Source organism: Serinus canaria, chromosome 5, assembly GCF_022539315.1.
Source record: "Serinus canaria isolate serCan28SL12 chromosome 5, serCan2020, whole genome shotgun sequence".
Lineage (NCBI taxonomy): Eukaryota > Metazoa > Chordata > Aves > Passeriformes > Fringillidae > Serinus > Serinus canaria.
The window spans coordinates 46709711-46736854 of NC_066319.1; the positions used below are offsets into that span (position 1 = coordinate 46709711).

The window sequence follows — 27144 nt, forward strand, 5'->3', positions numbered from 1 at the left end:
AAACAGCACCACAGGCCTGTATCATTTCCACCATGTTTGTCCAAGGTGGTTGCAGAGGTCTCAAGGAAAAAATTCCACTGCCTACTTGCACAATTTTACTATCTTTTTCACTTACGTATCATTCTTCCTGGGCACAGTGGAAGGCCACTACTATTTCTTCTGCCTACAACAGAACTGGGGAATATGTTTGGCAGAAGAGGGGGGAATCATGTGTTGGGTTTTTTTCTTTCCTACAACAGCTTTTTATGGTCAAGATGATCGCCAGCCTTTCTTCTTTATGCTGAACAGCACAGTACAATACACTGCATTTACAAAACCTCCAATTCTTCTCACTTTAGGGCATTAGGATTCTGCTGTCTTTAGGGCACTTCCCATTTCCTCTGAAATGCCATGCCCTATGGCAGTAGGTGAGGCCACTGCAGAAGCAGCGTTATCAGTGCTGTGCAGAATGGACACATTACTTCATGTGTCTTGCAGATTCTGTTCCAACTTAGGCACCCCAAGATGACATTTGCTTGAGTTTTTAGGGCTTTTTTTTTTTGGCAACACTGTCAATTTGTATTCAGCCTGTGATCTGCAAAAGAATGCAGATCCTTCTCAGGAAAGCTGCCACCTGACCAGGCTTATTATTGTTCCTTGCTGCATATCAGTTCCAACAGGTTGTGGTGAAGGGATGTGCCATAAGGAATACGCAAACTTCCTGAACCTGAGGTAAATGATTGCTAGACCACAAAACCGAGTTGCTATGAAAGGGTGATTGTTACAGCCACTTCTGTTGTCCAGCAGCTGCACTGTGTTCCCATGAAATGGTTCTGCAAGCATAACACCGTCAGCTTTGTGTGAGAAGAATGCCTGTCAATAGGTGCTCCCAGAGATTAAGAAAATGCACACATATCCAGCTCTTCTGGAGGAACCCAGAAACGGAGTGAGCTTCTCCTCCAAGAAATACACCCTTCTTTGCTACTACATTCAACACTTTCTCATGGCTTAGGATAATTTCTACCATTAGCCCAGTTGTCTTTGTTAAGAATTGATGTCAAAGAAACTTACTCACCCATCTAGCCCTCAGTTACTTCTCATGATACAGAATTTCAGACTAACACAACCAACAATGGGAGCTATTGATCAACACACATACGTTTTATTTTTATGGATTTTAAGGTTGTAAAAGCTAACTGGCACAAGCCAGATATTCAACAAATGTAGTATTTAGGTTTTTTTGTGGGGAATTGGGGTTAAAGAAAATCCCCCGAGTTCCTCCTGGAAAAAATACGTAATATACTTCCTGCCTGCTATATAAAGAAACAGATTAATTTAATACCCTAAAACCAGCATTATTCTTAGATCTGTCTTAAAATTCATGTTTAGGTTCTTGTGCCCAGGCCATGGCACATGAGGGACCACAAATAAAGTTTAGAAGAGAAAAAGACAACCATACAGATCTATAGCACTGACAACAGTGCTTACCATTTTATGGTAGATTACTAGATAGTGTGATTTCTCACGTGCTAAAATAAGACTTAACTATGTCACAAAAATTTAATGGACAGAAGCTGAAGAATCAATTTAGCCTAAAGAAAAGGAAAAAGGACCCAAACAACTTCAAGCCACATAGAAATTTAAATTAGGCATACTAATATTTTGGTAGGGAAAAAAAAAATCATTGGTTGCTATGTTCAGCAGATTGACCTGGTATCAGCCTCAAAATAGCTTCATCCTAACTCAATGAAAAAAGCCCAGCAAAGTAACACACCACAGTGACCTATCATAACCAAATTGCCCTCAGCACAGTGACAGATGCTCTGTTAGAGCCACATACCCAAAATTCTGTGCTAAATCCCAAGCCTGCTGAACTGATGCAGGCCACCATTCAAGAACATGGCCTCAAGTTTCAAGAGTCTTCACCAGTGCACAGTACCTGGAAATCCAAACTGGACCCAAACAACTCAGTTTCCTGCGTGTCAGGGGATGCTATCAGTTTGCCATGGATGATCTCACAAGGAGGGAAGATGACCATTTGGCTTGCTCACTAAAAACCAAGACAACTGGTCTTTACTAAAAGGCATAACTCAATCAGCCTGCTTCCGCTGCCTTGTGTGGATAGAATTTGAGTTTCTCAGCACGTCTATAGTTTCCTGAGGAACTTCTTCCTCCCAGATGCTTACCCTGTTTTATGAAAAAATCAACAACAGCAACAAAATCCACAGCAGAGTAAAATCCTACCATAAATAATCTGGTCATTAGAGTGTACAAGCACAGTTCTTCTATCAATCAAATTGTGGGATTTATTATGACACGAATTGCATCTTCAGGCAACTCTTCAACTCCTTTTCTATTTGTTTTCTACATGCCATTAACAGAAAATTCTGACTTTTTATGTATATAGATACACAGAAAAGCTACCACATTACCATGTAAACTTACAAGCTATACTGGTGAATGCTTTTGTCCAAAATAACTGAGAAGTAGCTCATCATTTAGAATTGGGTGACTTTAAATTGTCTCCTCTTGGGTGAAGTGTATTTTACTTCACATCACTATAACTTATTCATATTGCCGTGACCTTACTGCCTTGTATCTCCAGAGCTCCCAGAAGAGCTCATAGTAACAGCTGACAAGCAGAACAACTACCAAGGAAATGGAGGCTTTTACAGAGCAAATAAACATTTGTAAATGGCAGCACCTCGCTAATCTTAACTGGTGCCAAAAAAACACAACTCATTTTTTTAATAGATCTATGCATTTTTACACATATATGCCATTCCTCATATGGCACAAACATTGTGACTTTTCATTCACAATGTCCACAGAGACCCAGCAGCAGGCATATTTTACAAAATGATGACATGGGCATCCAAGAGTCCTTACCACCACCTGACACACACACAACAGCTCTCCCATCTCTATAATGGAATGTGGCATCTCCATTTCCCTAACCTCGTATTAGTGTTCATGCACCTGCACAGTGACAGCCATTCCAAGGTCAATGTGATGAGCATGGAACTGATTGGATTGGGAATCTTTGCCAACTGCATAACCATTAAACCCATTTTGACACAGAAGACAAGACCAAGCAGCTAGAGAAAGGAGGAACTGTTCCTTTCAGCAGCAGCAGAGAAATATGACATCATCAGAACTACACACTTCTATCACAGGCTCTTAAATTCTCTGTTAGGAATGCCTAGAAACCTTGCTTTACTTTTCAGCAGGGCATAGATACTCCATATTTTGACAACAGACAGCACCCTAAAGTCTCAGACTGTGCCATCTTAGAGGAGCAGAACATAAAGGTTCACAAGAAAGTCCATTTGAGATGCATCAACCAGACATTTGCATGCTGCAGTCCTGCAAGGACCCTACCCTCAGGGAACAGCAGCCACAGCACGTATGCTGGAGTGTACACAGTTTCAAGTGCAACACAAGGCACAGGACAACTTGGCAATAGTAATAAATTGCCTGATAGTATATGAAACATGCACCAAGTGCCCTGTTCCACACAAAAGAGCTCAATCCTGTATCACAACTCAAACAGGAATGCCTTCATATCAGAAAGGCTGAGACAGAAACTCTCTTCTTACCACTGAAACTGTACTGATGCGTGGAACAGAACATAAAAGTCTTGCTCCAGTATCAGCTTTCAAAAGCAGCTTACATAGAAAAAAGCTGTTGGGAAAAACCAAAAACCACCTCAGGAAACAGACCAGAACTGAGGACACACCTCATCCCAAAGGAATGCCTTTGCCATAGTGCTTCAGACATATCAGGGAGAATGACTGACCTGGTACTGGGGAGCAAAGTCACATCCCTCTCTAAACACAGCATCAGGTTCAGCCAGAGGATCAGAGGGAGCTTGGCCCATCTTCAGTCTCCCTTGAGAGACATCAGCTACAGGCTTGAAACCAGGCTTCCCAGGTGACAGGCCAAGTATTCTATTCTCCAGGTCAACAGCTCTTAAGGCACTACTCAGAAATCACTGATTCTCTGCAACAGGCCTGTGAAAACACACTGCCTTTTCGCTCATCACTCTGCTCAGAAGCCCCAAGGAGATGTAGAAACATGTAGGTGTGCACTGGGGTGCAACTCAACAATTTGGGATCACTGGTCTGAGCTGTAAATGTGAAGGTAGATACAACCACAGGCACTACCTTTAACTCTTACAAAGAATACAGCTCAAGTAGGACATATCTAGTCTGTCACAGTGAGGACCAAACATGCAGGTTTGGTCAACTCAAAGGCCTTTGATAAGACAAAGGTTTCCCTGTGGATAAAAAGATTAGGCAAAAGTCCCAAGACACTATGTTCACACAGAACAGCTCTCTTGTCAGTTATACAGCAAGTTTCAAGATGGATACAAACATGAGGAAAGTATTTAAGGTTCCCACCCAATATTTGTAGAGCAGAAAGCTGAAGCCATGACTGCCTACACCCCAAAGCTACACCTTAACTTCTGATCCACTCACACTGGCTAATATCTCAGCTCAGCTCAGACAATCTAACCTAAAACCTGGAGCCACGCTTAAGAAAGCAGTCTAGCACTTAGAGCCTGTCTCTGAGACAATGCTTTGAACAGATTTTGAAATGTTCATCCATGCCTCTTTAGGATGTCAGTGCTTTGCACAAGAAGTGACTAACTGTAAAGAAATAAAGATCCTCCTTATCCTAATAATTCCCCTGTTTTAAACCCAGCATGCTTCACGAGTACATTAGGAGGCTCCTCTTACTTTCCTGGAGTATATAACTGCTTCATTACAAACTCGTACAAACAAATCTGAACTTTGTAGTCATCCAGAAAGTATATCCCTAGGCAACAGGCAAATAAATTCCAAGTAGCAGTCACCAAAAAGCACAGAGTAGACAGACAGATACATAGTCCACTCTAACACATGAATCACTGTACAGGAATTAGAATGCTTGTCTTGTTTTTTACCATACACAAGATTTCTAGTAAGATGTATGTTAAGCTTGGCATGACTTCTTCTACAGCAAAAAAAGCTTACAAGCACACAAGTTATCAAGTAGATAATATCCATAAAATACTTGAAATCTTTGCCTGAATGAATGCAGCTTCCCTTTGGTGTCAATAGAAGTTACTAGGATTGAAAACAGAGCATCCAAGATATCAGCAGAATGTGCTCCAATGACTGTACTGATACTTAAACGAAACATTTATCTCTGCTTGTGCAGAAATGCTAATAATGCTTTTAAAAGTATCAAAGCATGTATGAACAGCCATCTCTATCCAGCATCTGTAAATGCTATTCAAATTGAACTTAGCCTATTCAAATTGAGCTTAGCCTGTACAGGATGAGGTAGCCTAATTTTCACAGAGAAATTAGTAAAGTGTAGCAAGAGAGATACTTTGGGGTCAATTTTCACAGCAGCATGATGACCCAAAACTATTAATAAGTTTGTACAGTATACAAAGAAATTGTAGATCCACATTACGTAACACAAGTGTAAGGAATTTCTAAGGTAGAGAAAAAGGAAGCAAAGCACTTAGTCAAAAAGAGAAACAAGGACAACGGAGGAGAAGAAGTCTCTTTTGGAGATTGCTAAATATAACAATGAACAGAACATAATACCAAGAAGTTTTTAATAGATTTTCTGAGATTCACTGTAGTTTCCAGGCATGAAAAAAGCCTGTATCATACCTCAAGGCCCTAAAAAACTTTTTGTATGCCTAACAGAGGTAAAAGTGTATTTTTGAGCATCACAAAACTAACCTAAAATCTCATACAAGGGCAAAATTTAGCATTATTCATTGACAAGAATTTTGCTTGGAGAACCCCATGAAATTAGACATTAAACCAGAACTTGTGGCCCTTTCTATACTTCAAAAAAGTCTAGTAAGTTTCATTTAAGTTTGACATAGGTGGCCCTTTCTATACTTCAAAAAAGTCTAGTAAGTTTCATTTAAGTTTGACAGAGGGAATACAGAATGCCAAGTACCAAAACTGATGTAAAAATGTGTCACATTTCCTGAAACAGTTTTCTGTTCTGCCTCCTTCATCTTTACAGAAAGAAGCAAGTGCTGTCAACAGAAATTCACAGGGACTGGTGTTTTTAGCATGACAGGCTTTAAATAAAGTGTATTCAAAGTCTCATATATTCTGTAAAGTTTGCAGCATATTTTTCAATTATCAAAACTGATTTAGTCTCCTTGTTATAAACTTAGTATTAGAATGAAGTAATAAAAATCTATTATTCAGTACCCGTAGCTGTAATGCATGTGTCACAAGACCTTGGACCCACATGGAGTTTAAACTCCCAATTAAATAATAAAATTGTGTAATATACTGCAAAAATTATCCTCTAAGCTATTCAGATAAAGTCTAATTACAGCTTATCAAACTAACCTTTACCTCCGGGACAGCACAAAACAGATGCGTAACTCAAACAGTTATACCATCTTCAGATGTCTCATTCACATCCCAAATGAATACAAGCTTACTCAGGGGGTGGTAGACCCTAATTGTACGTGCTTTCCAATAACCTGAAGGAAAGTTCTTCCCAAATGTTTGACTCTTTCTAATAATAACTCGTCTTTGGAAGAGGGTCCGCAAAGATCCCAAATTACCCTATTTCAACGGGAATACCAGAGACCTCTCTGGAAGCAGAGGGCAGGAATGTATCCAGGCGGGCAGTAACGCGGTGCTGTGCCGGGCCCTGGCACACCCACGGGGACGCTGCACCATGCCGGATAGTGTTTCCCCGGAGCGACTGGCAGCGCCCAGGTAAGCGGGAAGCAGGAGCGCTTAGCCCGGCCCGGCGGCAGCGGGGCGGGGTGCCCGGGGCACTGCGAGCGCTGCAGCCCCGCTCCCGGCGGGCAGAGCCGGCTCGGCGGAGCCACGCACCGAGTGCGGTACGCCCGAGGGCGGCGCGGACCACGGCCGAGCACGGAGCGTCCCCAGCCCCATCCCGGGGCCGCCGCCGCCTGCCCCGGCGGCCGCCCCGGCGCTCCCCGCGGCGAGGGCCGCCTCCTTACCGGCACAGCTCGGCGAAGGCCTGGAAATTCAGTTTCCTGATCTTCTTCTCGCTCAGCCAGTATCCCACCCGCTTCCCCTTCAGGAAGGTCTGCATGGTGCCGCCCCGCGAGCAGGCGACCAGTCCGGGGCGGCGGGGCAGCGCGGCTGCCGCTCGCACTCGGCGCCTGCCAAACGACGGCTGGAAGAGAAGCAGAGAAAGGAGGATCAGCCGGTTCCCCGCGGCGGCCGCTGCTCCCCGCCCGCCCCGCTGAACCGCCGAGCCGCGCCGCGCCAGGGGCAGTCCCCAGCAGGCGGGCAGCCCCGACAGGCCCTTCCCCGCACCGGCGGGCAGCTCGCCGAAGCTGAGAGAAGCCGCTCCCCGCACCAGCCCCGAAGCGCCCAGCCGAGCAGGCACGCCGCCGCTGTCGCCCGCCCCGCGGCACGTCCGCAGCGCCCGCACGCACGGACCCCGCCGCCGAGCTCGCCTCCGTGCCCGCCCGCCGCCGCCGCTCCCGCTGCTGCTGCTGCTGCGCGGTGGTGGTGCTGCTGCTGCTGTAGCCGCTCAGCTCCCCATTTGCCCGCTATTCTCAGCCGCCTCCACTTCCTCCTCCTCCTCCGGGCCGTCCCCTCCGCTCCGCTCCCACCCACCTCGCGGGGCGGCACCGGGACGCTCCCGCCCCGCCGCAGCACCGCGGGGCCGCGCCCGCCTCCCGGACTCCGCTCCGCCGCCGCCAGGGGGCGCGCGCGCCGCCGCCTTAAAGACACAGCGCCCCTTTCTGGGCCTGGCCCGGCTAGGGCCCGGGGGCGTGGCCCGCGGATGGCCCGTGGGATTTTGGTTTCCTAGGGAGGAACAGTTCTACACGGTAGTTACATTTCCTATGGGTGCTATTGAAAGTACTTGGTCAGTACATCTTTCACAGAAAAAAATGTTCCAAGTAAACATGAGTCTTCACTGCAAAGCCTTCTTCCAGAATTTGCAATATCTGCAGGAATTAAACAGAGTTCGCAATAATAGCTGTCTGATATTTAACTTTCTTTAGCACGAGGCAGAAGGCAGCCAATGCAAGCATGGACTGACATTCTGATTTTTGGGTTGTGCATCCCTAAATACTGAGGCAGCTGTTCTGTGCTTCGTTTTAGAGGAAGAATCTTTCAGTCTGAATTACTGTGCTGTCTCACAGCAAAGTATCATTTCCTCGTTTTTGTTTTTCCCCTTCATCTGAAACGATCATGATTTCAGCCTGAACATTTTTCTCTGTCTCTCCAGGAATGGCAAGCACGGCCTTTACAATGACGATGTCCTTCACAGAGGGGTTGGATTGCAGTACCTGCAATCCTGAGCTGAGGTGCAGATGATGCTTCTGTGATGACGCTTTCTGTGAACCAGCCCTGGAGCCCTGTGCAGTGGGAACTGCTCAGCGAGTTCTGCTGACTCACAGTGCCACAACAAATGCGGTTTTATAACTTCAGCAGAGTACTGGAAAATTGTAGAAGTATCCATGTGAAGAAAAGGGTGAAAGCCCTAAGAAATATGAAAGGGGTAATTGATTTAGGGAGTTGGTAGAAAGCATTTTGCATTCCTGTCATTACTCACATGAGCAGTGCAGTCATCTTGACCCAAGGGTATATTGGAAAATAGGCAAGGAATGGAACCACCTGCAAACAGCTCATACAATGGTTTTTGAAAATTTATATCATAATATTTCTTCATTTGTGCTTGCTTTGAGGAATAAATATCTTTCTTTTTCTCCTTCATCTTATTTGCCATTGCTATGTTCTAACCTTTATTTTACAGAACACTTTTTATCTTAATCAACATCACACATTTTTTCAGTTTATTAATTAATGTAATCAGAATTAGTAAATGTATTTTGATAGCATGATTCCTGCTGCAGAATGTTTCACTGGGAGCATGGTAATTTTGGAAAAATTTGTAACTCAAAAATACAAGACTTTATCAAACTTTATTATATTATATAAGAATACTGAAACAAATTGACCTGGGTTTCTTGTTACGAAGTGTTTTATCTTGCCAATGTCAGTGCTTTATTTCAGCTATCATTTCACTGGACTTATTTTAGACTTTATTAAAATTTGCACCAGTATATTAAGCTCGACATTTATATTTGTATCAGAATGGAATATGAATGTATTGAAACATGAAATTATTGAAGCCAGCTTCTAAAATTACTTCTTTTTGAATGTTTTTGTCTTTAAGAAATATCATGGCTTCAGACCAATCTAAAATACAGTCTGCATAGACAGAAATATTTATGTACTTTTTTCCATATGGGGGAGAGCAGGTTTTTAGAGGTGTTGTGCATTCCTAGCTCCTGTGGAAATGAAGCACATGCAGTAAAAAGGAGGAATTTGCTTTGCTCCAATATAAACAAATTTGTATGACATATCAAAGACCAGGTTCAATCTTAGGAAGGAGAAAGCTTGTAAATGCCTTCATTTTAAACTCTACTTCTTGAATCTTAACCCTTGAACAACTGCAGATGTGGGAAACATTTCACCTGATGTGCCTCTGTGCATCTTGCTGTACAATGTCGCTAAATAAATTACAATCCTCTGTGTACATTGCAGAGCTTGTTCAGGCAATGCCAAACCTGCGACCACAGGAAGCCCCAGGGTAATATTTATGCAATTCCTGATCAGGAGCAAGATGACTACTCCTGTGACTTTCTTTGGCCCAACTCTGTAAGCTGCAGCTCATGAGCTGCTCCATGCTAATTAAAGGGGTGAGGGTTGATTAGGATCTTGAGCCCTCCAGCAGTCAGAACTATCTTCCTCTTCATCTTAGCTTCAGCTACAGGCCAAAGCAGGTTTCCCTTGTTTAGCTGGAACCTCTCACACCTTGTCTTCTAACCCTTTCAACAAATACAGGGGCTTTGACAAAGCTGGATACTTGCAATGTGGCACAAGTTAGTGAAATTCAATGGAAATTCATTTTAGGATAATATGAGACATCTCCACTTAATTAGTTATTGAAGTATATTTTCTCAGTATTTTTTGAATTATTTTTTCAGCACCTGTCCGAAGTCCCAACAGAATATTTTGCAATGAGCAGAAAAGAGGTGGTGAAATGATTTACATTGCCTGCAGTTTAGGGTTTTTACTTTTATTTGCATTTTTTATTATAACAAGATAGTTGTTACTCTGCTGTGGATGGACAGGAGAGCGGGCTGAGCCTTCTGTATCAGAACAGGTCTCCCCTTTCTCTAGTCAGTTAAACCACCAAGTCAGACCATGGGCTAACACAGCACTGCTGGAATGAGGTTGTAGGTAGGAGGAAACACAAGGAAAACTCTGCTTGTGCTGCACTGCAGCTTCTGGGCCCTGAGAGAAAGACTCAAAGAGTAGTCCATGTGCCACACAGCAGGTGGAACTTTTCATTACCAGTCAGGCAGCAAGAGAGAAATGTATGAAAGCATGGTGGGGTGCCATTTCCTCAGGTCTTTGCTACATCTACAACTGATTAATCATTGCAAGATTCATCAAAAGGACAGATAGGACTTCTTTCCACAGTGGTTCACTAGAGGAAAGGTGTGACAGAAGCTGAGTTTCTACAATTTAAGGTTTTTTTAACCTAATTTCTGGCAAAACACATACCTGCAGGTATTGTCTGGAAACTTTTCTGAATGCGCTCTTGGCCAGCAGCTTTTAAGTGATATATCAGTGAAGGTTAGTCCTGGAGGTGAAAGCTCTTTTCTGATGTCTGAATTCAAACATACCATGGCTATCCCTTGCCAAGGGCCACACGACACCCACCCATTGCGGGGCTCTGCTCATGGCTCCCAGGAGGGAGCCCCTCTAGCACCTGATCCTGCCCAGCTGCTCTGCTCTGAAGGACTGGGTGCCTATGGAGACAGCACAAGATAGGCCTTGCCAGGTGGAAATCAGACACTGTACAGTCAGCTAAATCAGTTGTTGCTGTTCAGAGCCACTGTTCAGTACCTCCAAAAACTGGCACTTATTCTCACTTTCTGCCACACCCTCCTTCACGACAGACCATGTGCTTATGTGGCTGTGCAAGAACAGCATAAGGGAGCCAGGAACTTAGATGGACTTAAACAAACCCAGAAGCTGACAACAGTATTTAAGTCTTAGCCTAAACCAATTCCTTAGTCTGTATCACCATTCTTTTTCCTACCTGTTTATAGTGGCACAAGGCAGTGAACAGGTTGGAAAAAAGAAGCCAAGAAGAGAAGGCATCAAACTGCCTCTTTTGGTGGCAATCCTACTTCACAGCAGCAGCAGCAGGGATGGGGAAGGCATGGTTCACCTCTACTTCCCCACTCACCTGACAACCTATTCTTCAGTATTCTGATTTCATAAAGAAAAGAAGGATTAATGAGTACTGCCTGAGGCTCATTGGTGTTTCTGATCTTTTAGAGATCAGAAGAAGGAATTCAGCTAGAAAAGCTCAAAAACCTTCCAAAAGAGAGTAACAATTTCTGACAGATGACCAGCCCATGCAGGGTCATTCAAGGATTCCTGAGCTAGCATCAGCCCCAGTGGAGTGCTGCTTAGATGGTACCTGTCACACTGAGAGCACAGCAAGCTCTTCTGTTTAGCCTTGAAAACAGGATAACTATAGGGTTTTTTGAAACTGCAAGGAAATCACCTTTATGAGAAGGTACATATTTCTTTATATACAGCTCAAAAAGTTTTCTGTCCTGAGCTCTGATGAATGTATATGCTGCAGGAAAGAAAAGGTCTGGCTGCCAAGTTCGCTTGCTTGTCATGGAGCATGTTGGGGACAGACTCTGTATAAGCTCATAAGCCAAGGAAAGCACTTCATCACTGAATAAAGAATTTAAAGCCACAAAAAATCTATGTGGCCAAGATAAAAGATGACAAAGTCCCATGCCAGTATAATTATGTCAGTAGAAGCAGATTTTTTTAAACTGAATAACTTCTGCTAGTCAAAACCCAACTGTGGACACGACACACAGCTGCATTACTGTAGCTCTCTTGCCTTTCACTATGGCAAGCAGCTCTGTGGAAATAATGCTCATGCAAACTCTGTCAATGCAGACATATGGAGATACGTACTTTGGTGGTTGCTTCAGTGTAGTTAAAATGATTCAAACTTTATGTGCAAGGAAATCCTGAGATTTTTCTCTGAAGGATTTGGGTGACCTCACAGTTTATCAAGGTTTGGATTGAGACCTGGATAAGGACTAGGCTGCAGTGAGGTTTTCTCCACCTACAGTTTCATGCTGAGAGTTATTCTGCTTATAGCTGTTTGTGATTTTTTAATCAGGTGGTTTTAAGTACCTGTAACAATTCTGGGAGCATGCTTACAGCAGAATGAGTCATCTTACCACATATTTTGCATTGCTATAATTTATTATATTTAAAAAACAAGGTAGCTCTTTTAATATAATGAATGTAAATCAGAGTGACATGGACACATAACTTATGTATATAAATTCTTGAAAAGTGACCTTGACATATATGAATCCTACCACTATTGTCCCATATTTTGCTGGCTTACATCTGTCTTTGCTTCTCCTGTTGAGGACATGTTCAAGGTGACCTAAAGAACATGTCTTCATTCCAGTGGTTCTCCATTTCCATGAGTTGTTTGGAGCTACAGTTGAACCTTTTAAACTGCTAAAACTGAGAAAACAGGAAAGATACAAGTCCGGTATGGGCTACACCATCACTTGCACTTTCTTCTCATGGCTCCAGTGATTGAGGACCCTTTTCCTGTTTTGTTTCAATGCCTCCTTAGAGTTCACCGACAGTTCACAGGCCATTGTGCTTGCTGATTTTGTACAGTCCCATCAGGAGATACTGGCTTTCCTCTCTGGGAAGGGCAGCAATTTCCATCTTTTTCAAAATCTACCACAATGTATAGTCTTACAAGTGCAAAAAGAATAGATGCAGAAAAGCATTTCCAAAGCCCATGCCAGCAGTATTCCCAAATCAACTAACTTTAGTGTATTAAAGAAAACAAACAAACCAACAAACAAACCAAATCCATCTAATAGTATCCCCAGTATGTGAGGATGTTGCAGAAGGACACACCTCATTTTTGCCAGTGACAAAGGAAACTCACGCTTCATCAACAAGATGTAGGAAAGCTTTTGGAAACATCACCAGTCCTAACCAAAATGAGCTTCCCTTGGACAGACAAGAGTTCTTCTGGACATGCCACAACTATCCTGAAGTTAACTAAAGATGCTTCTGGGTGATAATCTAGAAGCACAGTTGGGAAAGCCCTGCTTTGAGTCAGGTGCTGTTCCTCTTGTGCTCACAAACCTTTCATACTTAACACACCAATGGTGCACTGACTTGACTCCTACTTACTACCCTCCTAGAGGCAGGAATACAATCTGTCTTGCTCCACCAGTCATCCTCCATCCTTGGCTTTTTCCCACTGAGAGTGCATTTTGAAACATTATCTAATCCCCACACTCAAAAACCAAAAGAGGCTTTTTTTTTCCTTTTGCTCAAGTACCTGTCTCATATACAAAGATTAAACTATACATGTACATCTCCTGCATGTAACCAACCCTGTCCTGTAACATCCCACTTCTGCCTCCTACTACATGCAGTCCTTCTGAAAGAAGAAGGTCATGTAGAAAAGAACTAGAAATTCAGGACACAAGTTATAGAAAACAGGAGCTAATCAGCTGTAATGTAAAAGCAAAAAGGAAAAAAAAGCCCAAGCCAAATCACCACTACCAAAAAGAGCTGGAATAAATCAACTGAGACCACAATTTGCTTATAGCTCTGAGCATTTACTAGATGAAATAGATAAATAGATTACAAGCATTTACTTGTAAAATGAAATGGATAGCTCATTTAGAATCACAAACTTTTAGACATTTCAGATTGCCTAGATCCTGTAAGATACTTGTATTTGCATAGATGATAAATTCCATTAATACTTGTTGTATCACTGTGCTATTAAATTTATTATCTCACATACTCAGTGTCTGACAGTCTGTAAATAAAGTTTAGGCAATGAGCACATCTGAATGCAGGACTTATTACAATCCCAGAGTGTCATTTTAGAGCTGCATGCACAGGTATTTCTTCCCAGTCACTTTTCTGACAGATAAAAGGGACACTTCCATAGGCAGGATCACAGCAAATATCCCTAGTGGTTCTGAACAGGCCAATTCTGTGCTTCATATTAATGTACCACATGTACAGAGTTGAACCTACAATGCCAATGCTGCCCTTTGGGATTTCCCCTTCTCTCAGAGCTTCTGGAGAGGGGAAGGAATGTTAGTGACTGAACAGATGAAGAGCCTCAGTTTTCTGGTGCTTGCCTTGAGCCTCAGTTTTCTGGTGTGACCTCTGAAGAAAGCTTTTCACATGGATGAAAAGTTTGTCCTAACCTTGCCTATGAAGATTCCCATTGTTTGATAAGGGATGAGATAACATTGTACCTATTCCCTTTATCAGAACCCAATTTCCATTACCCAAGTGCTAACTGTCCCAATACATACAGAAGCTCAATGTCCAAAAGAGGTCTGTGTACTTGGTTTTGAAATTGTGCAATAAATACAGATGCATACACACTCCCTCTTTTATTTACTTGGAAAACAAGCTAAAGAAATCAGATGGAGGACGAGTTAGAGGAATGATCTTCTTGAACTCTCAGAACTTTGTGTAGTGATTATTCCTGCTCCATTTGCACCAAGCCTATGAAGTGGGATTCTCTTTTTTACATGGAGGCCTGCTAGGAAAAGTCAGACAGGTTGAGGACACTTGAAATCAGAGGAAAGTTCTCATGCCACCATTTAGATGGCAGGGGCCTCAGGATGTGCCAAGGAGCTGTCATAAAAGTGTTTCAAGCACTTAAGTAATTTTTCAGCTACATGGACTATAGAGACTATAAAACCATTTTCTTACTCTCAAGAAAATGGTTTTATAAGCCAGAGAATTAGAAGTTAGCTCAGATGTCTTGAGGGTAAAGCTGATAGTGGTTCCAGGTGGTTTAGATTTTGGCTACTCTGCAAACCAAAAGACCCTACCAGATGGATTGACCACAATTTGTAGGACATCTTCTGAAGATGATAAAGTCTGGATTGGGGTGGGGGAAAGTAATAGGCATGTGGGTCTTGTCAAAGGATCTCACCTAATCAGTCTTGAGAGAATTCAAACCTGGTGCTAATCACCTCCACTTGCTATCGATAGCAATAGCCCCAAAAGACTGGTTTTCCATCTCTCCACACAGCTGGGGAAAGGAGAACTTGCAGCTGTCATAGACTTTTCTACAGTTACAAAACTCTTGTGTTGCTGGCTAACATTAGTGTGGTTTTAGGGACCTTATTTGTGCAGATTTCCAGAGGAGGGGCATCTACACCTTCTGTTCCACTGTTCTTTCTGATCCTCCTGGTTTAGGGTGGCTGTTCTCACCCAGAAGTGCGGCACTGGCTAACCAAGTCTCTAAGTATTTTCACTGTATGAAGCCACTCCAGAAAAGTACCAGGCTGCCTAATTTTACCAAGCTAAAGATTTTCCACTGCTTCAGAGGCTGTTTTGCCAGAGCACTTAGAACTAGCACTTCAAGAACTTGCCAACAACCTGAGAATTATAGTTTCTAGCTGATGAAAAAAGAGTGACAGAATAGAAGATGAAAAAAACCTTGAAATGGTAACCTCTGCTTCAATATCTAGATCAGGATAGTTTTAAGTTTGCATCACAGTCCATTGCAACATCATCATTTATGCACTGGATTCACTGGTGAAACACTTCAGCTGGTAACAGCTACCCAGAACATTATAAACTCCTGGCAAATAAGTTCTGCACTATGTAGAGGCATCCATTTAGAATGGAGGTGCTCTAACTCCTATTAAACAAAGCAGTGCAGAAATGCACCTACAGCAACACACTAATTTAAGCCAGATACTTTTTCATGTGGAGAAGATGTTGATTTGGAGGCACTTACACTTCTTACAGTCTCAGTCTCATAGCAGTGTATTTCTTTACTTTCCCAGTACCTTCATGTTTTTATGATTACTATGTTTACATTGTATTGGTGAAAGGCAAATCAAGCATACATTTGTGTGGAGAACCAGACATTTCCCCTCTTTAAGAATGCCAACAAATGCAGTAATAAATGTGTTAAGCTGGAGGTATTCAAATATTCACTTGGAATGATATGACATAGTATATGACAGTAGGCATTACTGAAATTTCATTTTATATAGCACAGAGCAACAGCTTAAAAATTCTGCACAGTAGGGAAAAAATATAATGACTTTTGCTTTAAAGATTTGCAAATACTGCTTAATGTGCTTTTTTAAAATGAAATGTGAACACTTACTTACTGATAAATTATTGATATTTTCCCTTTGAGATTAACCATCAACTGCTGTTAATATCTCTGTATGAATGTTCAAGTCATTCTGGATCTCTGTGCTGATTTCTGGTACAGACCTCTAGCATGGGCTTCAGAGAAAGGCAAATTCAGGTTAAAGGGTAGGTGAGCACTTAAAAGCTTCACAGCTACAGTGAACAGACTTTTATCTTTCACTAAAGATAAACAACAGGACAACAACAGGAGCCCTCCTTACAGATGAGGATGAAGATTTACTTCCAGTTGATGACATTTGTATGAAAGCCTCCTCTCTGGTGCTGGCCTCTCAGCTGAGCTGACAGTGTGCACTTGTGACAGCTGAGCTGACATTGAGCACTTCCATGAGAAACGAGGTGCTCTGCAGGCCTGGAGCTTGGATAAACCATCAGGTACTTCTGTCATTCAGCCTGCCTCTGACAGTGGTTTCCCATTGCCTCAGACGAGTTCTGTTTTTTTATAATCTATGCAGACACTTATCTGACTAAGAACCTATCAACCCTCGCATTATATGGGTGGATATCTTCCACAAATGCCTCTTGCAGTACATTTTAATGTTAGTAACTATGGGTAATTCCTAAGCTCTAAGAGGACAGAGAGGAGGTTCCTAAAGACACACACATCAAGTTCTTTTTGTTTGGTTTGGTTTTGTTGGGGTATTGAAGCTTCTTTGGTTTTTGTTGGTTTGATTTTGGTTTGTTGTTGTTGTTTTGGTTTTTGAAAGGTTAGAGTCTGCAAATCTTAAACAATATGCTGTCTACCTCCTCCAAACCTCCATCCTGGTCCATGCAAAATAGTTGAGATGCTTTGAACTTGGGGAAAAAGCCTGATCTGAGAACTGAGAACTGAGTTCTTTCACTATTTGTTTAGTGAAAGAAAGTTATATTTCTGGAAAATCTAAATATTGATACTCCCTGCTGCATACGGTTTACAGTCTAGAGCAAGATAGGTACACCCTGGAAATGGGGAAGCTCAGAAGAGGCAATAACTAAATCTCTACAATAATTCTATGATATCACTGCCTTGCCTCACATAAGCACCACTGAAGGAGAGATAATTAGTGGAAATTTAAAAAAAGATCACTCCTCTTGTGAGGATGGAGCAGTCACTCTCTGAGATGGTCAGATGTTTCTCTTGGTCTATCTATATGGACAGAAGAAGGATTCTGTTTTTCTTTTTAACATGGGTCATTTTTCAGTTAACTTGTTTATATGACCAAACATGTTGACAGCAGAAAACTCAGCATGAAAATTTAATAACTGCTCCTTTCTGGTAGTATGAGCTGACTTTAGTTGAAAACATGGAAAAGCAGAATTCTCAGGAGTTTAATGGTAGCTTTGGAAGTAGACTTGGGTGGTTTTTATTTTATTTGTGGGGATTTCACCAAAAAAAATAAGTTGTAATGAATAATGATTTTGTTGAAACACAATTTATAGCTGTAAACTGGTTTGACAAAAATTCTGCAAGTTCTCTTTCCTCCAAGGCCAGTACAATGCTGGGTCATATCACTGGAGCTGTGAGATCAATATCTGCATTGCTTCTGCATAAATTGTATTTGTCCTCTGCTTGAATAAATGCCATGGAGAAGAATAATCAGTAACCAGCCACCTCTGCCCATATCCTTTCAGTATGTTTTGTCAGTTCTTGCTCAATTTTGAGGCCATTTTGTAAGTGGCTGCAAAGGAGAAGGTAAAAGCAAAGATTTTATCTCTTTCCGGCCAGAATTGTTTTACCACAGACAATGCAGCCACGAGGGTAAATAATGAACAAGATATTCTTCAGAGTAAACAATGAACAATGCAGCCATGAGGTGTTCATTCAGAGGTAAGTAATGAACAAGGAGCATCAGTGTAGTGAAGAGTTCTGTCTAAAATACCAAGGCCCTTCTTCATAAAAGACTCAGTTCCTTATAGGCACCTAGACAAAGGGTTATAGTGTGTAATTCTTCCTTTGGCAGATGTTTACTGTGGATGTTTGAATGAGAAAGCTATTCCATTTGTAAATATCAAAAAGCTTGTTGGAAAGATAATAAATATTTCTACAACTAAGAACAAAATATGGATGGTATTCAAAGAAGCTGGATAACATGATTGCCTGAAGCTTAACTCAGATGTGGCTGCTTCCAAAAAACAAATGGTAGAAGCAGAATTTCGGGAACTGAGAATTTAAGATTAAGGTAATTTAAGGTCCCAAAAATTCAAAGTATACAAAGTAAGTCAAAAGTGATAAAGATCACCATTCACCTCGCTGAATAGCTCTTCTTCATGTGGTCAATGTAGCCAAACCAAGCAAATATACTCTTTCAATTTAAAATGAGAAAAAATAAAATATAAAAATTCAATCCTACAGAAAAGTTTCTTGCATGTTCCCAAATGAAAGTGCTACACTCTATAAGAAAACAGGTGTCTCCAACAAAAAAAGTTCAGAGAAAGACAGCAGTACAGACAAAACCACCACTCAAGGAAAAAAAAAAGGAATCAGAATATTATAGCCTTATTTTCAGAAGAAACAAAAGTTCTAAAACACAAACTAAAGATTCATAAAACATATGAATTGAAGCAAACTAATGTTCTTGACTCACACTAAATTATAAGAAACTGATCAAAACAACTTATTACACCACAACAGGATACTACAAAATTCACTGTAACAACATCTAATAAATAAAGCTGCTACAAGCTGCAGAAACACTAGGCATTCATGCACTCACTGATAAAAATTCACATGAGTTTTTTCCTTGGAATCCCAACATATATGCAGTCTGTAAGGATCCTAGTTCTCTAGCCAAAAGTGTGATTTAGAGTTAGGATTAATAAGGAAAAGATCCAGGAACATGATGTTCTAGATGAATCACAAATCAGTGTCCTACAAAGTGGAAGGCAAATGCCATCTTGACAGAAAAGTCTCTGTTATTAGATTCTCACTTCTTGATTACTTGTCAGTGAGAACCTACTACAACTCTGCTAAATATAAACATAAGATCCACCAAAAAGGATGTGAGATGCATTCTGTCCTTCAGCTTCAATTTGGAAGGCCAGCTAATTTTGGTTTTGTAATCATTTCAGGTATTGTATCTTTGCTTTTCCATTTTGGCTAAAATCTAAGCCTGAGAAAGACTTTCTATTAATATTGAGTTATGAAAACTTTCTTTGACCTAAAGTTTACAATTAACCCCTCTGATTCCTCTTGTTAACCCTCATTTATCCTATGTAGTTTGTCAGGATCCTGAGCATCCTAACAGGCCTTAATAGCCCCAAAAATCCTCACCTGACCTGTCCCATGGGCCCAGAAGCCCCAGTTTAGCCAAGCCCTGTGCTTTCATGCCTGACCTGTATCAATATGTGTCCACAGCTCAGCCATGACTGTGCCAAGCCATTTTTATCTGGATCTGGAGTCACAGACTGACTTCCTAGCTTGACCTCAGTCTTTTCTTATCAGTATGGACCTTCATGGTAATTGCTAGGTGATGTCTGACCCTAGTTCTCACTGGATCTGACCTTAGCTTGTGGGCTGCCTTCACAGCTTGACCTTGGACCTGCCTTGTTACTTGCCTGATGCTCTGCACTCCTGTCTGAATCCAGTGTTCCCTGCTTGCCTTGCTCAGGCTCTGTGGGACTGGGCTTGGGCAGTGAGGCTCTGGCCCATCACCTGTGTTATTATGCTAGGCTCTTGTCCTCTATGGACCAGCCAGCTCTTGCTGCTCCATTGCTTCTCTGGTTTACCTTCAAAATAAACCAAATATTTCTATAAAAATACATTGCACGTCAAAACTAGGTCAAACACTTCTTTTTTAATGCTACAAAATCCCATTATTAATTCTTTTATTCTGTTCATTAAATATTATTTCCTTTGGATTGAGCAGACTTCTATCTTCTCTGGTTTCCCAAGCTGAATATTACCCTTTTGAGTCTCACCAGGTGTATGTTCCCATTTCAATATGCAGAGTTATGAGTTCTTTCCCCTTATTATTACCAGCACTTGTGACTGGAATTTGTCTAAAGCTGAGAACAGTTGCTTCTTGTTCTACTAATTTTGGTATTATTCCCTCCCCCCTCAGAGGCCTGCTGCTAAAACTAACCAACCAAGGAACCCTCAAAGACCCCTCAGTTGTTTGCCCTGTCCCTTCCTTTACTATGGCAGACATTAAGCATAACACCAAATTTATACAGATTGAGATCTAGCCCAAAAATACTACGAATCACTCTGTCTGGTGTTATGCCTTACCTTGCAAAGGCAGCTTGTGATTGTTATAACTCTTCAAATTTTTTAGAGCCTTCTCTTCATAGCCACAATCTCAGGCTCTATGTTTATCACAGAAGACTCTTGGTTGTGTCTTTTAACCTACTTGGTTTACAAGCAGGTTAAATCCTACACCATCCTCTCTTTCCAACGCCAACCATTCAGTGAAAAGACAGGCTTTTTAAGTAGGAATGAGGTCCACATTTCACTGATTTTTTTCAGAATCTTAAGTGCTAATTCAGGTTTCACACTTAGCACATGTATCCACTGCCAAGCCATACATTCACATAGTCCCATACTAATTTGTACTGGAAGCCTTCTCTTTGACATCTAGTGGGTTTTTTAAAATAAACTGGTTCATCATTACCTCTAACCTCAATATAAGAAAATGCAATATAGCCATGCTTGAGTGGAAGGTCTGACGGCCATGCAGGAGCTTTATTCACTTTTAGATCAACTGGGACCTCACCACCTGTAAGAATGGGAAGAATGGCATTTAATTGAGGGAAGTGATCCAGGGGTAATTACATGTGTGTAGCTGTTCATATCTATATGTGTCATTAGAAGTACACTAATTAAGTGGTTTATTTAGGTTTAGGTTTATTTAAACTTCAGGAAAGATAACGAAATCTTCATTCAACTGAAGTAAAGCGTAAAATCTCTGACCTGGGAGTCAGGGTGTTGCTCAGGTTGGCTCTGCCTGTGGTTCTGGGCGCCATCTTGTGTCACTTTTGGGCCTTCAATGAGCATTGAAGCAATAATAATAATTTTAAAAAAACCCTGACAACAAAACCCCCAAACAAACAAAAACACCAAAACAAAACAAAAAAAAAACCCCACAAACAAACAAACAAACAACAACAACAAAAAAAAACCCACCCAAAAAAACAACAACAAAAACCCCCCAAAAACAAAACCCAAAACAGTACAACTTAATTTGAAGTTGCTGTATGATGAGATTTGTGTTTCTGGCTCATGTGGGTTCTCAAGTGTCCCTTTTCTCTACTGATATTTGCAGCTCCATGCATTGCTTCATTAGCTGACCTGACTATAATCCAAAACACCAGCTTCTAACACTTCTCATTGAAACACCAAACACAGCAGAATAAGCCAACATAGATTTGATTTAGCAGCAGCTCTTATATACTGTGTCACATGCCCCTACTACGTCCCCAAGAAAATTGGCAGAAGATCCTATGGATTGAGACATAAACAAAAAAAGTCATTGCTTTAGCAACTTTTGTTTCTTATTGGGCAATCCTTTTAAAATCCTTTTTTAGCCTTCTTCAACTTAACAACAGCTGCACGAGAGTGAATTGTGGTCACTGCTGGTTTCACGGTAAGAAAGGGTAGTTTCCTCATGAGTTTGGGAGACAATTTAGTAAAAGGTTTCACTTCATATGTAACGCGATGCAGTTTCAGCATTAACTGGCACGGAGCTCGCTTCACAGCGCCCGAATTCAGGCGAACACGCTCTGCACAAACTCACCCAAAATCATCGCCGTCATTCAATTGCGCACACCTGACCGTATAATTTTGCTGTCAATTTAAACGATGTTTTAGCGACATTAAAAGCTTTTCTCCAGTAGATCATAGAGACATATGGACCTTAAAGATCACCTGTTCCCAACCCCCGGTTCCCATGGGATAATAAGCCTATAAAATCTCCTGATAATTTAATTTAATAGAAATAATCCACTACGTCATGTTTATGTATAAGCAAATACTGGGGCTTGACTACACGTTTGCTGGACTGTTTCGGTCTCTGTTGCAACTTCTTTAGTAATCGTTGTTGTTACTTTCCTCTGCAGGCTCACGCCGCCCCTGTGCCAAACACGCTTTGGGTCTGCCCCCCGCGAAGAGCCGAGCGCCGCCTCAGGGCGACGCCGCCATTTTGGGCGAGGCCACTCCGGCCACGGAGGGGGGCGCGCCCGAGCCAAGATGGCCGCCGGCCAAGGCGCCCGCCCCGGATGCGGCCGCGCGCCCCGGCAGCCGTCGGCCCGAGCCGGAAGTGCCGGTGCCGGCGGGCGGCCATGGCGGCGGGCGGGCAGCGGGGCGGGCCCGCGGGACTCGCCGCCTCCCGGCGCCGCGGCGCGGGCTGAGGGGAGCGGGCCGCCCGCCGCCGCCCTCCCGCTCCCTCCTTCTCCACCGGAGGAAGGTAAGGAGCTGCCGGCGCCGAGAAGGACTCGCGGCGGCAAAGCGCGTCCCGCCCCAAGCGCGGGTCCGGCGGGCGGTGTGCGCGGGGGGTCGCCGGAGGAGAGCCCCAGTGGGCTGAAGGGGTCCGAGAACCATCGCGTGTGTGCCAAAAGCTGCAAAATGGAGTTGGGTCTGAAAACGGAGAATAACAATGAGAAGCCTCTGTTAGCTCAGCCTCTTTCGATATAACCGGGAACTAAGTCTTCTGGCTGCTGCTCAAGGGCAGGATCAAAACGCGCTGATGTTTACCTTCTTAAATCTACTGCTGGTTTGATGGTGTTTATGTTTTCAGTATGTACGTGCCTTGCGAAGGTTTATTTTCCTCGAAGGCGACAACTCGTGAGCCAGCTCGGATATGCCGAACTGCTGAAAAAAACAGCCAGCGGCTTATTTAGCGGGTAAACGCAGACCTGGCGTTCAAGTTTTTACCTTTTAGTTCCTTTCAACAATTTTTCAGTTGTCCTACTAGACGTATTGACTCGGGTAATGAAGGGAAACGTGCAGCTGAGTTATATAGAAGGATCAGCTGAGCGAGAAGTTGACATTACTTAAGTCTGCAATAGCTTTCTCAAGTGTTTACTGTTCCTTCTCAGGCATTCACTGTTCCTTCTCAGGTATTTATGTCCCTGAATGTTTGAGTCTTTTAGCGACCGTGAATGCAGGAGTCTGAGGGCCAGAACAATTTCTCTAGGGCTGTCTTGATCAGATTCTGTCATGTCAGGATTGAGGATATCCCTCAATATATTACAGTTATGTAAAATCAGGAAGTGGGATTGCCAACGAAACTGGCAGATTGGTCTGGCTTAGAAGGGATCATTTAGAATGGTGTAATGATTTTGTATAGTTTATTGTAAATTCAAATGCTTCTATGAATTGTTACTGTTTTCTGTGCATAATTAATTTTTGAATAAGCATTTCTGCATGGTATTTTAAAGGCCTGATATATTTTCTTTAAACAGCACTACATACATACTACATATCCCTCTGTAGGAAAAGGTACAAAAGGTAAAAGCCCAGAGGTCTGAAAAAGCTTTTTTTTTTTTTTTGAAGAACCTTAATCAGTTGCAGGGAAGCAGTGGTTCTCCCTGCCCTGTGCAAGGGCTGTTTGAAGGGGAAGAGGTGGTGACTTCATTTGTGTGGAGGTACACTCCAGCTGAAGTGTTAGTGACTGATTTGAAGAGTGTTTCCAGTCACCTAGACCCACGTGGCCAGCTGGAGATTTTAAGCAGCTCAAATTGAGCCCTGTAGTGTCTGTGGGGCTCCAATAATTTGTGCAGGTACCTACCTTTAGTACAGCCTTAGCCTTGGCCCTCATGTTCAAATTGAAAACATCCCTTTCGGTGGTTCATAAATGGGCACTCAGTTGGAGCTTAATACAAGTGGATGTTGCTGCACCACACAGGTGGTGATGGTACCGTTACTGGCTGTCTAGCAGCCTGTTTGTCTTGCAGGCATCAAAGAACTTTCCAAACTTTACAGATTTATAGAAAGTCTTACACTATCTCTATGTCTAGAGACATTGAGGGCAGATGGAGTAAGTAACTTATCCAGTTGATGACTTTTGTTTTATTCCTTAAGTACCTGGCTTAAGCCAGGTATATCCTGATAGCCAGCAGGCCCTAAACTATCCAGAGCCATCAGCGGAGCTTCTTCTGTTGTTGCCATTAACCTGTTGCTGGCAGAGTAATGATTTTCTGTGATGCAGAGAAAACTCATTTGATGTGTGTGTTTTAACTCATGTGTCATGAAAAGTTATAGAAAGGTAACTTAGGAAAACTAGGGTTCCTCTGTTCCCTCTTTTTCCAAGCTGTACTGAATGTTTATGTCACCTCTTGTTTCAGGTGCAGAGCATGGAGAATGATGAACTTCCGCCAGAGGATGGGCTGGATTGGCGTGGGGCTGTACTTGTTAGCAAGCGCTGCAGCTTTTTATTACGTCTTTGAAATCAATGAAACTTACAACAAACTAGCACTGGAGCACATTCAGCAACACCCCAAGGAACCACAGGAAGGAACCACATGGACACACTCCTTAAAAGTACGACTGCTATCCCTGCCCTTCTGGCTGTGGACGATAATATTTTTAATACCGTACTTACAGATGTTCTTGTTCCTCTATTCCTGTACAAGAGCTGACCCCAAAACTGTTGGGTATTGCATCATTCCTATCTGCTTGGCTGTTATTTGCAATCGTCACCAAACATTTGTGAAGGCCTCTAATCAGATCAGTAGGTTACAACTAATTGACACTTAGCTGAACTGCTAGTTTCTGTTGCTGATTTGAAGCAATTGTATATGCTTGATCTAAATACAAGACTGAAGTTCTGAGTGAAGGCCGGAAAGAGCCTTTTCTTTCAAACTGATAAGCAATGAAGAGAATGACTGATTTCTATTTAAAACAAACAAGTCATTACAAAGGTTTTTAATTATGGTTCTATCGAGTGGCCAGAGTGGGAGAGACCTGCGTGACACGTGATGGAAGTATTCATCATTTTGCCTTAATGATGCAAAAGTGCAACTCTCCATCTGAAATGTCCTGTGGGGAAACAAGTTTCTGGTCCACAACTTTACTCCTCTGTGCAGAAAAGTGATTTCCTATGTTTTCCCTTGGAGTGAAATCAATGAAAAAAATACTTCATTTGTGGTAAATGTAAAAGAAAAAAAGAAATTAAGAATGTGATTATAAAAGCTGCACTTAACACAATTCTTTGCTTTTTCTTTTTTTTTTATTATCTACATCAGTGTTGTTTTTAATGATTTTTTAAAAAACTAGTTTAGATACAAAAACAGGAAGCAAAGAATAAAGTTTGTGCAAACTTTTAAAGGGAAAAAGTACATTTTTTTCTGTGGTAGCCTACTTGTCTTCAGTCACAACAGTCCCACACTGTAGTAGGCAGGCAGTGAGGAGTGGCATAGGCCTGGAGCTTGATGTTTTAAACTATTCCTATGACATCAAAAGCAGCCTATGCTGGCATTGGCCTGTAGTCTGCACAAAAATTTCTGTGTTTCCTTCTCCTACCATCTTGCTTGATAAAATTACAAGTTAATGAAATTTATGACCATTCTAATTTCACTCCAGACATCATGCAAACCTGTGCTCCAAGAGAGCTGATACATTAGGAAAAACTTTGCATTTGGGAAGGTTAACTGTTTGGGGGATGCTACTAACAGGTTGTTAGACAGATAATCATGTTTCTTCCAGAAATTCAAAGAAGTAAGGTACCTTCTTCTCATTCTTGTAATGAATGTAAATTTCTTCAGTCATACTGAAATTCCATTGAGTTTTTATCCCATAGTTTCAACCTCTATTTTTCAGTGCTGTTTTGGAATAGCATATTTTGAATAAGACTGAATCTATTCTTTCTGTCAATTTTTTTTTTCTTCTGAGAATAGCTAAATTTTTGTCCCAGCCATGATGGAAGTAACAAATATGAAAACAGTGCAAAATATACTTCTCAGAAGCAGTAGCCTCAAAAAAATTATGAGCTAAACTCCTTGACTATAACTTCAATTGTCTGTGATTGTCCATACCTATTAATCACAAATGCTAATCTATTTCTGCTTTAAGGGAATCCTGGAGAGTGTTGTCTTTCTCTTGCTTTGGAAAGAGAGCACTATTTTCACTGTTGCTGTGTTTAAGCATGGCAGTTCCAACACCTTAAACTTTCTGTTTGCACTTGGAGATACTTTGAGACACTGGTTTCAATTGTCAGCATTGGTGCTAGGACCTGAAAACAATGTAGCTTTTGCAAGAAGAGTTTGAGTTCTAAGTGCAATATGAAAAGAAGGAAGCTGCCATGTTAGTGTGCTGCAGTAAGAGTAAATTATAAACTCTGACGAGTAGTTGGTATCTTGGGGAGTCAGAGCTTTTAAGTTGTGTTGTTTCTCAACTTTTCAAATCACCATGCTATTTATCTATAAAATAAAAACTTTTCAATGTTTATAAACACAAGTCTATTAATGCAGATACTTACCAATAGCTTTTCATTTTTGTTGTTTGTTTTTGGTTTAGTGGGGTATTTCTGCCTGTTTGGTGCCAGACAGCAGTGCTGGCTGTCAGTTCCTGTAGCCTTTTGCTCATGTCCTTCCCTTAGTGTGTGTGTTCAGTTCATTTTTTGTTGTCCTCTTATGCTCTGTGCCTTAATTACTAATTTGTAGCCTGAGATTTTGGGGCTTGCTGGATAAAACTGAATCCCCTTGTTTCTTTACTTTTGTGTGAGAGAGATACCTCTGGCTGAACTGTTTTCAACTTGACCTGTAGTTTTAAACTTAACACTTACATTGTATGGAATTATTTAAAGAGCCAAGCGCATAAGAGGAAGCATCAAAAATAGAAAATGATAGGAAGAACCACCTAATTTTCTGTCATGCAAGCATGTGACCCTTAGTAAATTCACAGGCAGGCCTGGTAGGATGA

General features: G+C 41.9%; 2 protein-coding genes and 1 long non-coding RNA gene across 12 annotated transcripts in view; 1 reads left to right on the forward strand and 2 right to left on the reverse strand.

The window, feature by feature from the left end:
* Positions 1–7593, reverse strand: part of ITPK1 (inositol-tetrakisphosphate 1-kinase) — a 139467-nt gene extending 131874 nt beyond the window's left edge. For 4 of the 9 annotated variants that reach the window (XM_050974672.1, XM_050974671.1, XM_050974669.1 and 1 more), the window contains exons 1-2: positions 7434–7576; positions 6986–7164 (exon numbers count right to left, since the gene is read on the reverse strand). In XM_050974672.1, the coding sequence (XP_050830629.1) occupies positions 6986–7080 (95 nt within the window). In that variant the 5' untranslated portion in view covers positions 7081–7164; positions 7434–7576. Of the gene's footprint in view, positions 1–6985; positions 7165–7307 lie in introns of those variants that run through there. The other 5 variants (XM_050974667.1, XM_050974670.1, XM_050974673.1 and 2 more) reach the window with 5 other exon arrangements.
* A 13317-nt stretch (positions 7594–20910) lies between these two features.
* On the reverse strand, positions 20911–22375 carry LOC127059728 (uncharacterized). Its single transcript, XR_007777826.1, has 3 exons — positions 22022–22375; positions 21199–21269; positions 20911–21004 (listed from the first exon to the last, which is right to left on the reverse strand). It is a non-coding gene; the product is annotated as an uncharacterized LOC127059728 (long non-coding RNA).
* A 156-nt stretch (positions 22376–22531) lies between these two features.
* Positions 22532–25431, forward strand: LYSET (lysosomal enzyme trafficking factor). 2 transcript variants are annotated; one of them, XM_030240020.2, is made up of 2 exons: positions 22532–22690; positions 24570–25431. In XM_030240020.2, exon 2 carries the CDS (start codon positions 24586–24588, stop codon positions 24979–24981), a length of 396 nt encoding a protein of 131 aa, XP_030095880.1. In that variant the 5' UTR covers positions 22532–22690; positions 24570–24585; the 3' UTR covers positions 24982–25431. The 2 variants fall into 2 exon arrangements, with proteins under 2 accessions (XP_030095880.1, XP_050831786.1); XM_050975829.1 differs by lacking the exon at positions 22532–22690 and adding an exon at positions 22702–23126.
* The last annotated feature ends 1713 nt before the right edge of the window (positions 25432–27144 follow it).

Bases quoted from the DNA above. Each gene is read 5' to 3' on its own strand.
- LYSET (XM_050975829.1), top strand. From the start codon at position 23,002: ATGGTGTTTATGTTTTCAGTATGTACGTGCCTTGCGAAGGTTTATTTT. The intron at 23,127-24,569 runs GTAAACGCAGAC...CTCTTGTTTCAG, and splicing joins GCCAGCGGCTTATTTAGCGG to GTGCAGAGCATGGAGAATGA.